At 38.0% G+C, this 18,872-nt stretch overlaps 1 protein-coding gene across 2 annotated transcripts in view; it reads right to left on the bottom strand.

Moving 5' to 3' along the window:
- Window positions 1-18,872, bottom strand: part of ACAD11 (acyl-CoA dehydrogenase family member 11) — a 100,652-nt gene that overhangs the window by 74,381 nt on the left and 7,399 nt on the right. For both annotated transcript variants that reach the window (XM_047782767.1, XM_047782775.1), the window contains exons 2-5: window positions 17,447-17,546; window positions 15,354-15,479; window positions 14,052-14,213; window positions 11,683-11,847 (exon numbers count right to left, since the gene is read on the bottom strand). In XM_047782767.1, the coding sequence (XP_047638723.1) occupies window positions 11,683-11,847; window positions 14,052-14,213; window positions 15,354-15,479; window positions 17,447-17,546 (553 nt within the window). The remainder of the gene's footprint in view (window positions 1-11,682; window positions 11,848-14,051; window positions 14,214-15,353; window positions 15,480-17,446; window positions 17,547-18,872) is intronic.

The following is an 18,872-nucleotide window of genomic DNA, read 5'->3' on the forward strand; positions in this document are numbered from 1 at the left end:
CGTAAGAAAAGAATGAAATATTGCCATTTGCAGCAACATGGATGGACCTAAAGAATATTACGCTTAGTGAAATAAGTCAGACAAATACCGTATATCATCATCTACATGTGGAATCTAAAAAATAATACAAATAAATATATATATGCAAAACAGAAACAGTCTCAGAGATATAGAAAACAACCTTGTGGTTACCAAAGGAGAGGTGGAGGAGACAAATTAGTGGTATGGTATTAACAAATACAAACTACTATATATAAAATTGATAACCAACAAGGATATATAGCGCAGGGAATTATACTCATTATCTTACAATAACCTATAATGGAGTATAAATTGCAAATATACTAAACCACTATTGTATACTTGAAACATAATACTGCAAATCAACTGTACTTCAAAACAAAACAAAATAACGCAGCTGCTCAAGAATGACAATTTTGATGGACAGATCGGCCAAGATAGCAGATTAGAAAGACCATGAGCTCACTTCCTCTAATAAGCACACCAAGATCACAACTATTTGTAGAACAACCATTGACAAAAAAGACCAGAACCTACCAGAAAAGGTCTTCTACAACTACAGACATAAGGAAGGAACCAAACAGGACAGATAGGATGGTGGACTCACGATATAGTCAAGTCCCATACAAACAGGTGGATGACTCACAACTTGAGAATAATTACATTGCAGAAGTTCTCCCCCAAGAGTCAGAGGTCTGAGCCCTATCCTGCAGGGCCTGCACCAGGAAGCTAAGACCCCACAGCATTTGGCTTTGAAGGCCAGTGGGGCTTAATTTTGGGAGTCTCAGAGGATGGGGGAACTAGAGACTTTACTCTTAAAGGGTGCACACAAAAATCTCACATGCTCCAGGGCCCCAGAGAGAAGCCATAATTTAACAGGAACCTGGGTCAGACCTATCTGCTGGTTTTGGAGAGACTCACAGAGAGGCAGTAGGCAACTGGGGCTCACCCTGGGGACACTGACACTGGTAGCAGCCGTTGTTGGGTGTTCCTACTACCATGTGGACATTCATATTGTTGGGCACCATTGTAGAGTCCTCCCTCTAGCTTATTAGTCCCAGGATCCAGCCCTGTCCTAGCCCGACGGTCTATAGGCACCAGTGTTGGGACACCTCAGGCCAGGCAACTAACTGGGCAGGGACAAAGCCCCACCCATAAGCCAACATTTTACCTTCAGTCTCCTTGAGTCCACGCTGCCTCTTGGTATGGCCTTGCCAAGAGAAGGCCCAGGACCCAGCTCCAACCACTTGGGCAGGCACCAGCTTCAGAATCCCTAGGCTGGCCTTGTCCTCCAGGAAGTCCACTTTAGTCTATGATCCAGCCTCATCTACCAGGGGGCAGACATCAGATGCAAGAAAACTATGATCCTACAGCCTTCAGACCCAGCCCATTCATGAGACAAGCTTTACCCTGGTCCTGACCACTAGCAGGCCTATTCAAGCTTCTGGGCAATCCAGACTCTGTGACCAACTGTGTCAGAAATCCATTCCCTGCCACCAGAGACCTGACACCAGCTCTGGGATCCCTGGCCCTGCAACCAAATTCCAGGACCTGCTCTGCCTGTCAGTAGTCCAGCACTAACCCCAGGACCTGACTTCAACCACTAGGGGGTGAGCAACCACCCCAGAGTCTTATGCACCCTGATTCTACCCACCAGTGAGCCTGCACTAGCCCTGATACCAAAACCCAACAAAGATATCACAGAAAAGAAAATTACAGGCCAGTATCACCAATGAACATAGATGCAAAAATTCTCAACAAAATATTAGCAAACCAAATTCAATAATCCGTTAAAAGGGCTATGTACCATGTCCTAGGGATGCAAGGATTTTTCAATATCTGCAAATCAATCAATGTGATATATCACATTAGCAAACTGAAGAATAAAAACCATATGATCATCTCAATAGGTGCAGAAAAAGCTTTTGATAAAATTCAATATCCATTTATGATTAAAAACTCCCAAGAAAATGGTCATAGAGGGGACATATCTCAACATAATAAAGGCCATTTATAACAAACCCACAGCTAACATCATGCTCAATGGTGAAGAGCTGAAAGCATTTCCTCTAAGATCAGAAACAAGACAAGGATGCCTACTATTACCATTTTTATTCAACATAGTAGCTCTAATCACAGCAGTTAGATGAGAAAAATAAAAGGAATCCAAATTTGGAAGATATAAAACTGTCACTCTTTGCATATGACATGATACTACACATAGAAAATCCTAAAGACACCACTAGAAAACTACTAGAGTTCAAACAATGTATTTGGTAAAGTTGCAGGATATAAAATTAAAATACAGGAATCTGTTGCATTTCTATACATTAACAATGAATGATCAGAAAAAGAAATTAAGGAAACAATCCCATTTACCATTGCATCAAGAATAAAAAAATACCCAGGAAAAAACCTACCTAAGGAGGCAAAGGATCTGTATTTGGAAAACTATAAGATGTTGATAAAAGAAATTGAAGATGGGAGTTCCTGTTGTGGCTCAGTGGTTAACAAATCTAACTAGGAACCATGAGGTTGCGGGTTCGATCCCTGGCCTTGCTCAGTGGGTTAAGGATCCAGCATTGCTGTGAGCTGTGGTATAGGTTGCAGATGCGGCTAGGATCCCGAGTTGCTGTGGCTCTGGCGTAGGCCAGCAGCTACAGCTCCAATTCGACCCCTAGCCTGGGAATCTCCATATGCTGCAGGAGTGGCCCAAGAAATGGCAAAAAAGACAAAAAAAAAAAAAGAAAAATTAAAGATGACAAAACAGATGTAAAAATATACTGTTCCCTTGGTTTGGAAGAATTAATATTATTAAAATGATCATACCACCTAAGGCAATTCACATATTCACAGCAATCCCTATCAAAATACCAATGGCATTTTTCACAGAACTAGACTAGAACAAATAATTTTAAAATTTGTATGGAAACACAAAAGAGCCTGAATAGCCAAAACAATCTTGAGAAAGAACAGAGGTGGAAGAATCATGCTCCCTGACTTCAGACTGTATTACAAATCTACAATAACTACAACAGTATGGTACTGGCACCAAAACTGACATACAGATCAATGGAACAGGATAGAAAGCCCAGTAATACGACTGTATTAATCTATTAATTAATTAATATATTAATTAATCTATGACAAAGGAGGCAAGAACATACAAATAAGAAAAGATAGTCTTTTCCATAACCTGGGAAAACTGGGCAGCTAAATGTAAAAGAATGAAATTAGAACGTTCGCTAACATATATAAAAATAAACTCAAAAGAAATTAGAATGTTTGGTAACATCATATATAAAAATAAACTCAAAGTAGGAGTTCCCATTGTGGTGCAGCAGAAACGAATCCAGCTAGGAACCATGAAGTTGCAGGTTCAATCCCTGGTTTTGTTCAGTGGGTTAAGGATCTGGCATTGCCGTGAACTGTGGTGTAGGTTGCAGACACGGCTCAGATCTGGCATTGTTGTGGCTGTGGCGTAGGCCAGCAGCTATAGCTCTTATTAGACGCCTAGCCTGGGAACCTCCATATGTCAGGGGTGCGGCCCTAAAAAGCAAACAAACAAACAAACACCTCAAAATGGTTTAAAGGCATAAATATAAAAACAGAAACCACAAAGCTCCAAGGGGAAAACAGATAGAACACTCTGATGTAAAGTGTGGCAACATATATTTTTTGATCTGTCTCCTAAAACAAAGGAAATAAGAGCAAAAAATAAACAAATGGGACCTAATTAAACTCAAAGCTTTTGGCACAGCAAAGGAAACCATCAACAAAATGAAAAGACAACCTACCGAATGGGAAAAATTATTTGCAAATGATATGACCAATAAGGGGTTAAAATCTAAACTATATAAACAGGAATTCCCATTGTGGCTCAGCAGAAATAAATCCAACTAGGAACCATGAAGTTGCAGGTTAGATCACTGGCCTTGCTAAGTGGGTTAAGGATCCAGCGTTGTGTTACCATGAGCTATGGTGTAGATCGCAGATACAGCTCAGATCTGATGTTGCTGTGGCTGTGGTGTAGGCCCAGCAGCTGCAGCTCCAATTTGACCCCTAGCCTGGGACCTCCATAGGCAGTGGGTGCGGCCCTAAAAAGCAAAAATAAAATAAAAATAAAATAAAATACACAAACAGCTCATACAACTCAACATACAAAAACAAACCTGATTAAAAAAATGGGCATAAGGGAGAATTTCGTCGTGGCGCAGCAGAAACAAATCTGAATAGGAACCATGAGTTTGCAGGTCTGATCCTTGGCCTTGCTCAGTAGGTTAAGGATCCGGCGTTGCAGTGAGCTATGGTGTAGATCACAGATGCGGCTCAGATCCCACGTTGCTGTGGCTCTGGTGTAGGCTGGCGGCTACAGCTACGATTAGACCCCTAGCCTGGGAACCTCCATATGCTGCAAGTGCAGCCCTAAAAAGACAATAAATAAATAAATAAATAAAAGGGCTTAAGGGGAGTTCCTGCTGTGGTGCAGTGGGTTAAGGGTCTGACCACAGGAGCTTTGGTCACTGGGGAAGTGTGGGTTTGTTCCCTAGCCCAGGAACTTCCATATGCCATGGGTGAGGCCAAATAAATTAAGTAAAATAAAATGTTCTCTAAAAAAGGGCATAAGGCCTAAATAGAGGACATGAAGATGGCTCAGCAGCACATGAAAAGATGTTCAACATTGCTAATCACCATCAGGGAAATGTACATCAGGGAAAAACCACAATGAAATATCGCTTCACACCTGTCAGAATGGCTATCATCAAAAAGAATACAAATAGGGGAGTTCCCGTCATGGCTCAGTGGTTAACAAATCCGACTAGGAACCATGAGGTTGCGGGTTTGATCCCTGGCCTTGCTCAGTGGGTTAAGCATCCAGCGTTGCCGTGAGCTGTGGTGTAAGTTGTAGATGTGGCTCAGACCTGTGTTGCTGTGGCTCTGGCTTAGGCCAGCAGCTGCAGCTCCAATTTGACCCCTAGCCTGGGAACCTCCATATGCTGCAGGAGCTGCCCAAGAAATGGCAAAAGACAAAAAAAAAAAAAAAAAGAATACAAATAGCGAATGCAGTGAAGATGTGGAAAAAAAGGGAACCCTTGTATACTTTTGGTGGGAATGCAAACTGGTGCAACCAATGTGGAAAACAGTAAGGAGGTTTCTCAAAAAACTAACAATAAGACTATCCCATGATCCAGCAATTCCACTCCTGGGTATATATTGTAAAAACATGAAAACACTAATTCAAAATGATAATACGCATCTAATGTTCATAGCAGCATTATTTACAATAGCCAAGATATTGAAGCAGCCTAAATGTCCATCAATAGATGAATGGATAAAGGAGATGTGATTATCTATCTATCTATCTATCTATCTATCTATCTATCTATCATCTATCTGCAATGGAATGCTACTCAGTCATTAAAAAGAAGGAAATTTTGCCACTTGCAATAATATGCATGGACTTGGAGGGTACTATGCTAAGTGAAATAAGTCAACAGAGAAAGACAAATACTGTATGATATCACTTATATGTGAAATCTAAAAATAAAACTAGTGAATATAACAAAAAAGAAACAAATTCATAGATATAGAGAACAAACTGGTGGTTACCAGTGGGGAGAGTGAAGAGGGAGGAACAATATAGAATAGGGATTAAGAGGTACAAACTATTATGCATAAAATAAACTACAAGGATATATATTGTATAGCACAAAAATACAACCAATATTTTATGATAACTATAAATTGAATATAATCTTTTAAAATTGTGAATAACTATATTCCTATAACACATAATATTGTACATCAACTAAAAAAAATTTTTTTTTTGTCTTTTCTAGGGCCGCACCCACGGCATATGGAGGTTCCCAGGCTAGGGGTTGAACTGGAGCTGTAGTCGCCAGCCTACGCCACAGCCACAGCAACACCAGATCCGAGCCACGTCTGCAACCTACACCACAGCTCATGGCAATGCCAGATCCTTACCCCACTGAGCGAGGCCAGGGATCGAACCTGCAACCACATGGTTCCTAGCCGACTAGGAACCACTGAGCCACAATGGAAACTCCTAAAATTTTTTAAAAATGACAATTTTTCTGGGCAATGGCTTAAGACAAATGTCACCCACCAATCTGCATGAAGGAGACATTGTGTAAGGGTTGTTCTCTTCATCAACATCAAGAGAACCTCCAGGGGTACGTAATCCCTAGAAAGCAGCTTGTGCTGAGAAGTAACTAATAGGATAAAAATGAGTCAAATCCATATGTTGAGAGTCGGAGTCTCGATACAAAAAGCAACTTGAGAGTCTGAGAAGAACAGAAAAGATCTGAAAAAGCCATTTTAAAAAAGTCACAGATTTTACAAAGAGATGAAGTTATAGCCTAGATGAAATTATGTCACATAAATATGTCCCTGACCCTATTACCTGACTTTTTGACCTTATTCTGTAGCAAAAATATGATGATCCAAGATTAGAGTTGGAGAGTAAATAGAAAGTCAAGAGGTGAGAAGATTCTGGAGTAACAAGTAATCTAAGGTCAGGAAATTTTATAACTCTTATATTACTTACACACATATTTATAGTCAAAATATTATTAATTCATTCAATTAGGAAGGTAGTTTTTGAACTGACTGATCATGTCCACATGGGCCAGGTAGGATGAGAAGGCAAAGGAAGTTATAAGGAGTTCATGGATTCTAAAGTTAAGGGTAATCAAATTTGTAGCATCTCAGGTAAGGTATAAAGAAATAAAAGAAGCAAGAATTCCCGTCGTTGCTCAGAGGAAAAGAATCTGACTAGTATCCATGAGGATGCAGGTTCGATCCCTGGCCTCACTCAGTGGGCTAAAGATCCAGCATTGCCGCGAGCTGTGGTGTAGGTCGCAGGCATAGCTCGGACAGCAGCTCCGATGTGACCCCTAGCCTGGGAACCTCCATATGTCGTGAGTAAGGCCCTAAAAAAAAAAAAAAAAAAAAAAAGGACGAAAAGAAATAAAAGAAATAGAAGGTAGTGAGGGCATGGTCAAAAACAAGGATTCAATTTCTAGATTACTGAAGTTGACTGATTTCAGTATAGATAAGAAGCAGTACAGTGTGGAATAAATTATACTGCACTGGAAATCTGTAGGCCTGAGTTCAAAACATGGCTTTATGAACAAAGAGCATATAAACAGTATCTTAAAACATCTGTAAATAAAAAGATTGGAAAAAACCCAATTCCCATGTCTTTTCTAACAATGAAATTAAATTTTATAACTAAGCTTTTCTCCAACTACACTGACATCTTAGAAATAATGGGGGAATTAAAAAGAAAAAAAAATCCATCTAAAATACAAGATTTTTTTTTCCCCCTTTGACCCTGGCATGATCTGGGATCTTAGTTACCAGACCAGGGACTGAACCTGGGCCACAGCGATGGAAGCGTTGAGTCCTAACCTCTAGACTACTAGGGAACTCCACCAAAATACAAGTTTCGTTTTGTCTATCAAATCTTTTTTTTCCCATAATATAAATGGCTGCAAGGCAGATGACTTCAGAAGAACCAGTGTACTTATATTTATCTTAAATGTATCTGACTACAAACTAATGAATACAGAGGAATATCTATGGGTTTACCTGTTCCTAATTAAATATATTTATATTTCAAGTTGAAATGGAAATATGCACATTAAATTCCAACATCTTAAACATTTCTCTGCTAGATGGATAACATTTGTATTTAAAAAATTAATGACACTTTTCAGGAAAACTGGATTCCTTTCTTTCTTTTTTTTTTTTTAGGGCCATACTTGTGGCATGTGGAAGTTCCTAGCCTAGGAGCTAAATCAGTGCTACAGCTGCTGGCCTACACCACAGCCTTAGCAATGCCAGAACCTTAACCCACTGAACAGGGCTAGAGATCAAACCCTCAGCCTCATGGATACTAGTTGGGTTCGTTACTGCTGAGCCACAACGGGAACTCCCTGAATTTCTTTTTAACATTACAGTAAGCATGTTGTACTACTGAAACACTTCCTCAAACATGCTTTGAGTACTTTACATATCAGTAATTAGAAAATAACTAGGGATTATGAAATTGAGTAATACGCTTTAGTTTTGTTATTCCCTTTAGTAATTCCTTATTGGTTTACCACACACATTCCTAGACAGTTTATCATTTAAAACTGTTTTTGTTTCCTTTCTTAATTGTTTGTGTTTACCAAAATAAAACATGCAGCTGTTAGGGGGAAAAAAACAATAGGAAAACCTCAAACCTTAAACATTACAGAAATGTATAACTTATAATTTGTTTGAGCTTTAGTACATATTTACTAAAAAGAAAAGATTTAAGAGTTCTCTTATGATGCAGTGTGTTAAGGATCCAGCATTGTCACTGCTGTGGCTTAGGTTTGATCCCTGACCCAGGAATTTACATTTGCTGTGGATATGGCCAAAAAAAAAAAAAAAGATTTACTTTTACCCTGATTTTTTGTAAAGAATAGAGCTTGACAGGCAATTTTAGAAAAGTAGGATATAAAAAATAGAGGGTAAAAGAATGGAAGAGAAGAAAATTAAAATAAATTGAGTACCAGCTGTGGCACGTACCGGCTAGTTGCTCCACATCAATTACTTCATTTTAGCATCTTTGTACCCTGAAATCTTTTTTCCCAATTCAGAAGGCAGACAACATCAATTTCCTGGCTTTGACAATATACTATAGTTGTGTGAGATCTATTTGAGGTATCTGGATAATGGATACACAGGTCCCTCAGTACTATTTTTACAACTTCCTGTGAGTCATTAATGATTTCCAAATAAAAAGTTAAAATAAAAAGTGAGGCACAGAGAGGGGTTAAATAATTTGCTTTAAGGTCATACTGCTAGAGAATAAAAAATAAGTAAATGAGATGGAAATAGTGATTAATTAAAATCAATTCTTTTAACATAGTTTCATTCAGAAACATGTAACCACTTGCTTCATAAATGAGTAAAATATATTTATTGCTTTCTAGGAGCTCTTAGTATATAGAAGGTCCTTATTTATTGAGCATCAACAATGTAGATTCTAGAGACAAGGTAAGAAAAAAATTAATTAAAGACATAATCCTTACCCTCAAAGGAAAAATATATTTTCAATCATATCCCTAGGAATATATACAGTTGAGCATATACACTCAATTTGGTATAATCCAGGGACTGATTTTCCAATTTGCAAAGTGACTTCATGAAAAAAGAAATATGGTTTAACTTCTTACTTATGAATTTTTAAAAAAAAGGGTGGAAAAGATAAAACTACTGACTAGAATAAATTCTAAAGTTTCATAGCTCTTAAATGCCAGTCCACAGTGGGTATCTCTGCCCTCTTTGACAGCTCTTGTAGTTTACTCTGTATGATATGCTTTAGCACTTGGGTACATACCGTTCTCTGCTGTTACCTCAGTGTCTTTTCTATCTGTATTTTGAATTCCTCAAGAGCTGACTTTCCTTCTAACCCCATGTTTTAGAGCACATAGTTGGTAATGAATAAACGCTAGTTGACTTATAGCCTGCCAACCATATGTTATTTCCATAAAAATTATCTATGATATTTATGAGACAGAAATTGATTAAATTTGATTTAACCAGTAATTATGGGATTACCAGGTTTAAAGTAGAAGACATTTTACTAGCCACTATGTAACCCTAAAACAAAAGATAGTGATACAAATCAGCATTGCCACCACAGAATTTAATGAAGATGATTCCTGTTTGGGAACTTTAATCCTGTAAGAAATGGCTTTCTAACATGAGATTAAATATAAGAAGGGAATAACTATTTGGTACTTACTGCATTCTGCCATTATTTTTAGCATATTATCACTCATCTTAAAATTTAAATGTTTTGGTAGATAACACATGACTAAGGAGATTTAGGTTTGAATTTTTCCTTCTTTGCTTAAGTAATGAATGGAAAGTACTATGGTTATAGAACACATAAAGAACACTGACTTACTCAAAGATAGGTTCCTAAAGTATTAATGAATCAAATGATACAGATCAAATACAGACCAGATCCTGCTGTTTTAAGGTATACGTTTTTATAATTTTTCCAGGTTATAAAGTAGCAATCTTTAATTTCCCTATTCTGTATTTAAAAGTTAGAATTCAGAACTCATACATTCCATTAACAAAAGTTTACATACACACATGTATAATTTTAATTTAAATATCCTAATTGACTTTTCTATGAAAAGTTTTATCTTAATGGTGAATGTGCTCATGTCTTTATATTATATTCGAACTTTCAATTGATATAGTACTACTTTGAATTATCATAATGCAATTTTGTGTGTGTGTGTGTGTGTGTGTGTGTGTGTTTAGGGCTGAACCTGTGGCATATAGAAGTTTCCAGGCTAGGGGTCAATTTGGAGCTGCAGCTGCCAGTCTATGGCACAGCTACAGCAATGTGGGATCTGAGCTGCATCTGTGACCTACACCACAGCTCACTGCAACGCTGGATCCTTAACCCACTGAGTGAGACCAGGGATTGAACCCATGTCGTCATGGATACCAGTTGGGTTCATTACCACTGAGCCATGACAGGAACTCCAACAACAATTCAATTTATAATGCTATTTCCCTCCTGTCGTTTTCCTACAGATAAAGAACACAAAGCGCAAAAGCTTAGCACATGAATGTAGAGCAGCTCTTTCTGTCCTAAAATATCTTAGCATTCTGAGAAAACTCATGAATTCATAAAATTCTCCCCTAAATAGGAGGATTCAGGGAACTGTAAATCTTTCACATCAATGTCAGAACACTGAGAGCCAAATATCTTGTCCAAAGGCACACGGGTAAAGAGAGGAAAACAGAAGTACTTTCTTCATTGCCATCATACTCTTTTAATCTTAGGCCTCGCTGTGCTCAGTTGGGGAGAGTTATAGTTTTGATTTGATACTCTTTAAAGACTACTCTGTGTACATTTACACACAGCAAGGTTACTGTTAACTTCATACAAATTCTTTTTTTTTTATCTTTTTTTTGCTATTTCTTGGGCCGCTCCCATGGCATATGGAGGTTCCCAGGCTAGGGGTTCAATCAGAGCCGTAGCCACCGGCCTACGCCAGAGCCACAGCAACTCGGGATTCAGGCCGCATCTGCAACCTACACCACAGCTCACGGCAACGCCGGATCCTTAACCCACTGAGCAAGGGCAGGGACCGAACCCGCAACCTCATGGTTCCTAGTCAGATTCTCATACAAACTCTTTTGAAGCCTCAAAAGAATCTTTTGGATTTCTACCCTCTCTTAGCTTATAATAAGCAAACTAAAAATTCTTCATCAGGTAGGGGAAAAAAATGAAAATGTATCAGAAGAAAGAGCAGGAACATGGATTAGCTAAATATATTCAGTTGCTGAAAATTTTCTTTGAAGAAAACAGCAGCATGCATATAAATTCCTAAATCCTTTTAAAGTAGCAAATCAGCTATCACTCAGTATTAGATCCAGCCTTAAAGGTGGCAGCTACCTATGCCAGCAAGTCTGCAGGACTCATTTTTAAAGTTTTGAGCAGTGAAGCCAGTCCTAAATGTAGGGAAAGAATGGGAATAGGTTGGGCTCCCTCAGCTCTCTGGGGGAATATCATTTAGTACTTGTATCCCAAATAAAACCTACTCAATTTATTGTGAACATGGCTTCCAGTACCTCTTTAGGGTGGAAAACTATGTTATCTAGTTTGAAATCTCCATGAATCAAATTTTCTTCATTGTCATTATCTGGCAAGTTTTTCATTAGCCAGTCAGATAGCTGCTTCATGGCAGGGATGTCCTGATGAGCAGCAGCTTGATACTGCTTTGTCCAGGTTAATACCTAAAGAAATATAAATAAGAAAAATGACAGAGCTGAAAGTGGAATGTAAGATTCAACAATTCTAAAATGAAAACAAAATTCAATTATATCGGATTTGTTTGCTCAAGACAAATGCTGGTAAGTGATAGTCACATTAGCCTAAAACACTCATATCAGCCTAAAAACCTCAACATTTAAGTCTCTCTTCCATCTAGTTCCATTTTACTTAGACTTTTATCAGGAAAAATACTGGCCTAGGAATCAGAGATGTGGATTCTAGTCTAGTTTATTTGGCAACTATTTTGTAGAAGGGGAAAAAAAAAAAAAAACCCACATACATACATACATACCAAAAAACCGGACCCAGAAAATTTCTGGAAGTGTCACAAGAAACAAGTAATCCCTGAAAAACGTAATACAGGGGCTAGAAGAAGGAGATTTTTTACTTTTCATTTTAATCCCCTCTCTTATTACCCAAAGAATCTTCTAAAGAAACTTCTAAATATCAGTATGAAAAATTCAAAGATATTTTATTGTTCTTACAATTGAATGCAAATAAGTCAATCTATTCTCAAAATCCTCCATCACCTGACACATACTATGTTTATCTCTCTCCCCACTTTATAAGGTAACTCTGTTCAATTTTGTGCAATAAAGATCTTCATCTTTGGAATCATAATAAAGAGCTGGATTTAAATTATGTCTAAGCCACTTATTTGTATGTTAGTTAAAGCCTGTAAGCTTCAGTTTCCTCTTCTGCAAAATGGGGGTGATAATACCTATGTCTTAGGGTTGTTACAAAGATTAAAAAGTACTTGGTCTACAACTCACCTAGCACAGGACCTGGTATAACAAGTAGTTATAAACCTTAGTTCCTGTCTCTTCTGCCCCCTCAAAATGACATATGTACAAATGGAAAAAGCCCCATACACATCTGATCTTGCTGTTCCTTTTAAATTTATTTCTTTTGGAGTTCCCGTTGTGGCGCAGTAGTTAACGAATCCAACTAGGAACCATGAGGTTGAGGGTTCGATCCCTGGCCTTGTTCAGTGGGTTAAGGACCTGGCGTTGCTGTGAGCTGTGGTGTAGGTTGCAGACACAGCTCGGATCCTGCGTTGCTGTGGCTCTGGTGCAGGCAGGCAGCTACGGCTCTGATTGGACCCCTAGCCTGGGAACCTCCACATGCCGCAAGAGTGGCCCTAGAAACGGCAAAAAGACAAAAAAAAAAAAGAAAGAAATTTATTTCCATTTATTTATTTTTTTTGCTTTTTAGGGCTGTACCCATGGAGTATGGAGGTCGAGTTAGAGCTACAGCTGCCAGCCTATGCCACAGCCACAGCAACGTAGCTGTTCTTTTTAAAAAAATTTTTATTATAGTTGATTTACAATGTTCTGTCAATTTCTGCTGTACAGCAAAATGACCCAGTTATACATGTAATATACATTCTTTTTCTCACATTATCTTCCATCATGTTCCATCACAAGTGATTGGATATAGTTCCCTGTGCTGTACAGCAGGACTTCATTGCTTATTCACTCAAAATGCAATAGTTTGCATCTACAAACTGGGAGTTTGCTGTTCCTTTTATTTGAAATGCTTACCACCTCTACCCTATCACTCTAGATTTTATCCTTTCTTAAATACGCAATACAAGACATATCTTTCCCAGGAAGCTTTCCCTACTTAAGCAAGGGGTTTACTGCTATCTACCCTCTGAATGGAATAGCTCTCATGATGAGTGCCGAACAATTTACCAGATTATATACTCTTTTATACTATTTTCAAGTTTCATGTAAATGAGATTCATGTACAGTGTCTCAAAAATGACTATAAGTTCCTTTAGGGGAAGAACTTATTTCTATTTTCTTGATATTTAACACAGTACTCAGAACATACTAAATATATTCATGCTTAGTTAATATCTGTTAAACTAATTTTAAAAAGTATGTGAAAATATATTTGTAAATTAGGTGAAGAGACAGAAAGAGCTTTAAATTTGCATTTATATACAAGCTGTCAGTTATAGAAGTTTTGCTGAACAAAACCTTATCTAAAAATATAAAATTAAATCATTTCATGTGTAAAACAAGTCAATCTGAAGGCTGATATTAAAAGTTATAGCCAAGTTTCATCAAAGTATAAAAGAATAGGTTTTTATTTTGACTAATGATATATATTATTTCCAAGAACTTGAGAAAATGAGCTCTTTGTGTGGATGTATTACCTGTCTTTTGCAGTACCCGGCACCTCTACCATATCCTTCCAGCTGCAATGACTGTATATTTAAGGAATGTAACCAAGCCAAGGTTTCGATCATGGCCACATATATGGCTGAGCGTTCCGCTGGGCTAACTCCAGGAATTGAGAAATCACGAAAGATTCGGCCCTGTGGAAGCAATTACAATAGATAATTTAAAACAAAACAAGTCTTTTCATACCAATTATTTGCTGTGTCATCATTCCCTGTTGCGTCCAAAAAAGATCAGGATACAGTTGTAGAACCAAAACCAATTCTTTGTAGAATGTGCTAGAAAAACAATAGTTTGTGAAACATATTTAACATAATGTATTTTCCAAAGGGAAAATAAAGGGTTACACCAAGATGAACTTAAAGGATAATAACTACTCTCAAGTAACATTTTAAGAAGAAAAAATCTTAAAACAATTTGAATTTATTGTTATTAATGGACTGATTTTCCTATTTGGAGTAGTCTTTCCTCCCTATCTGGATGGTTTAGTTATTGCCATTACATATAGCTCTTCACTGACACCTAGAGGAAAATTTAAGAATAAGTCAGTACACCCTGGAGTTCCCGTTGTGCAGTGGTTAACGAATCCGACTGGGAACCATGAGGTTGTGGGTTCAATCCCTGGCCTCGCTCAGTGGGTTAAGGATCTGGCGTTGCCATGAGCTGTGGGTGTAGGTCGCAGACGCGGCTCAAATTTCGTGTTGCTGTGGCTCTGGCATAGACCAGTGGCTAGAGCTCCGATTAGACCCCTAGCCTGGGAACTTCCATATGCTGCAGGGAGTGGCCCAAGAAATGGCAAAAAGACAAAAAAAAAAAAAAAGAATAAGTCATTATACCCTAACTATGAAATTTTTTCCCGGTTTACTTCTCCCCCACAAATTATGTGTGCTCAAATTAAAATGAAGGTTTAATATAACACAGGAAATACAGCCAGTATTTTATAACTATAAGTGTAGTAGAACCTTGAAATATTGTGAATCACAGTTTTTACACCTGTGACATACAATATTACATTTCAATTAAAAATTTTTTTAAAAAAGCAAAACCAAAAACTTCCATAAAAAAAACAATCCTGGTAACACCTTGGTTTAAATTTCTAGCTTTCAGAACTCAGAGAATAAATTTCTGTTGTTTTAAGGGAAAAAAAAAAAAAAGCTTAAGCCCTTGCAAAGCAAACTCATTACCTAAAATGCTGACTACTAAACTACCATTTATTAACATATAATTTCATAATACAAACTAAAAGCAACAAAAAGTACAATTAATTGTTAGTTTACCTGTACATGTTCCATCACATAAAATTCTGTTCCAATGACAGAAGTATCGCTGCAGTACAGCAAAGGTTTGGGAACAGGGAATCCAATAGAAAACAAAGCTTTCTGGACTTGAAATTCTCTATCAATCTAAATAGGATGATAGATTGTTAAAAATAAGAAATACAGAAATTTAATAATCATCTGTGAGCTAACATTAAGGGACTAGAAATTTTAAAACAGCATCAACAAACAACCTGGAGGATAATAATTTCCTTAGTATTTTCCTTAAAAGTAGTCTTAGTGCAATTATTACAATTATAAATTAGGCCAGCACTAAAAACTGATAATTTGTTAGGCTAAAAGGATAAGCACACGCATGGGGCTAATTCCTGATAATATGAAAGTGACAGCTTCTGACCGCAATATCTGCAGATATCATCATAAAACATCCCATTTTTTTTCTTATGAGTTCCCTGCTTGCTGGCTCACTCTTGCTCTTGCTCCCCTTACCACTTCCCTCTCCTGTCTCCCATGGGGGCTCAGGCAAGTCTCTATTCCAATACTCTGGGCACAATCAGATACAGGGTGCTGGGGAGACCAGTAAGTAGGTGCTAGTAGAAGAGAAATGCATCCATTCCTTCTGGAGATCAATGGAGATACTTGTTTCCAAGGCGAAGGCGTGGGGGATCCTTCCTGGTACCCAGAGCTGCCATGGAGATCAAGATAACTACTACTGAGAACGCAATGAGAAGCAAGCTCATACTGAAGTAGGAGCCCAAAAAGACAGGAGAAGACAAGGGCTTCCAAACCAGGACTGATGTACAGGCTTATCGCTCAGGACCTAAGGACACAGCTTACAGGAGACTCATCTACCAGTAAAGTCCCCTTCCCCAGACTTAGGCAGTGGTGGCTGATCACTTCTAAGGAGAAGAAACGATGCAGCTCACTTTGACAACAGTGATAAGGTAACCACTGCTGCAATAACTAAAGCAGGGAAGTGACTAAACCCATCACCAAGGAAAGCAGCCAGTGGTGCCAGTGGCCATAGAAGGAAGTGCCTGTTATCACTCTGGTGCTGGAAAATGGGGGTGGGGTGGTTGGACAAAAGGGTGAGGGATCCTAAAGTAGATGGCAGTGTGGAAACATTGCTTTTTCAATGTACATTTGGGAAAAATAAAGAGAATTGAAACAAAAGTACTCCAGATCCTTGGGGTGAAAGCATTACATTCTAATGTCTTCTAATAGGCGGTTATCAAGAAGAGAAACAAATTTAGCTGTTTATTGGGGCATAAATCTCTCCCTACAAGTGGGGATTCTCTTTCAGCCATGCCATGCTGAGGTTTAATAGAAATTACCCCAGCTTTTTGATCTTAAGCATCTAAGGTACTTCATGTTTCTGAGAATCTGATATGGGACCAAGAAAATCAGACTCTGCATTTTCCACCACTGTGATATCAAAGCCACCCTTCAATGGCCCATCTTGAGTCAGCTGAGCCTGGGAAACACTGTTACACATGATAATACCCTACATATGCATCATGCTTTTAATGTTCTGTTCTCTAAAAATCCACAAATATTCATTTTCTGAAAACAGAGTCAATTTTTAACAAAAAATCTTTTATAATTCTCATGTCTAATATTTAGAAAATACTATAAAATGATTATTCAAATATTTCTTTTTATCACCAAAATATCAGGGGATTGTTATAGCAAATATATTAAAGTAGTCAGTGAATATATATTGTTATGACACATGTGCTTTTAAAAACATAATTTAATGAAAGTACAAAACATCTATAAATGAGTAGCACTGAAAATATTCACTGGGTGACTATTTCTAGCCAAGTGTACAGGAAGGAATCAAATCCACAAGAGGACTGGATATTGCTAATGATAGCCTTTGATTTTAACCTCAAACCCAAAAGGGGAGATACAATTCAAGTGAAATTTTCATCTAAGACATAAAGTATATTTTCTATGTATAATAATAATAATGTATTATAATATAATAATTTTCTATGTATAATTACTTTTAAAAGCATTTTAAATCATTTTGTGTATAAAATGCATTTATTAGTCAACAGGGAATTTATCATTGCATTTGTATACCATACCTTATGTGCTTTAGGAAGAAGTAAACCAGGTGGTTTTTTTCTGAGTACATATACTTGAAAGCCCTTCTGGAGATAAAAGGTTGGATTGGACTGTCCTGATCTAGAAAAGAGTAGAGAAAGGGTCAATAATAAAGATATATTTTTCTTTCCCCCCAAATCTGATGAAATTTCAGAAGAAATATAAAATGAAAATAAACCCATTTAAATGCTCAAAAGCCAAGAGGGGTGCTACTAGCAGATGGTAATGGAGTGGCAGCTGGAGAACCTATAACCTTCCCAGGCAGAAGGGAACCTCACTTTCTGCCTGCAAATGATGAGTTTTGTCAGAAGTGCCCCTAGAACCCTGTCTAGATCTAAGCAAAGAAGGGCTGGCAGAAGAGACTGTAGGTAGGTAGTTAGAAAATTAAAGAATGCTGGAACAGCTGATTTACTGTCTCCTCATCTGCCTTTGGACTGATACAAGAACCGCTCTCTAAAAAGGGAGTTTCGATAAGCAAGGTCCTCGAGTGGATACTTGGGCCAGGAAATGTAACAGTGCCCCAGTGACTCACAGACCCCAGGGCATTGGCTTTCCCTGTCCCCTGAACAGAAATTCTCACGTGGACTAAGGAAATGTGCTCCAACTACCAAAACTGCCCAATCTATACCTTCATTTACAATGAAAATTTCTCAACTTTTAAAGACATTAACAGTATGAAAGAGAGACCTTAAAACTAAAAAAGGAGAATTAATCCCTGAGGTAATAGGGGAATGTAAATAAACACTTTTCCCCCTCGCCAAAGTTTCCAACCTCCATCTGCAAAAAATAAAAGCAGTCCTGATTGAATGCAGCAGCACCTCCATTGTCTCTGTCTTTCTCCGATAAGCCAGACCCATTCGCCCAGCAGTCAGAGCACTGATATTGGCACCATCTCATCCTGGTTGGGTGTTTTTTTAGTATACCAAAGTGGAGATCATTGCCAATGGTCGAGAAATGGGGCCACTTCAAGTGATGTTGTCTAATTTATGGCTATACCCAAAGCATATAGAAATTCTTGCTTGGGCCAGGGATTGAATTAGAGCCACAGCTGTGACAACATCAGATCCTTTAACCTATAGCACTGGGCCAAGGATCCAACCTGCACCTCTGCAGCAACCTGAGCCACTGCAGTTGTATTCTTAATCCACTGTGTCACAGTGGGAACTCCCTATGTTGTCTATCTTGACACGGAACAACTTATCTGTGATGATCCAAAGAGTCAAGTTGCAGTGAACCTTACAAAAACATTTTTTTCATGCCAAATGTCTGACTGAATGAATTTTTGATGATGCAGTCATATACAAAGCACTGGCGTTTTATGATGGTAAACAATCCAGGTGAAATATAAAGGAAAAACTAAAAACTTCTTATTGAAGATACAGCTACCACATGACCTAGGTATATCCA

The sequence above is a fragment of the Phacochoerus africanus genome, chromosome 1 (assembly GCF_016906955.1).
Source record: "Phacochoerus africanus isolate WHEZ1 chromosome 1, ROS_Pafr_v1, whole genome shotgun sequence".
In the NCBI taxonomy this organism is placed as follows: Eukaryota; Metazoa; Chordata; class Mammalia; order Artiodactyla; family Suidae; genus Phacochoerus; species Phacochoerus africanus.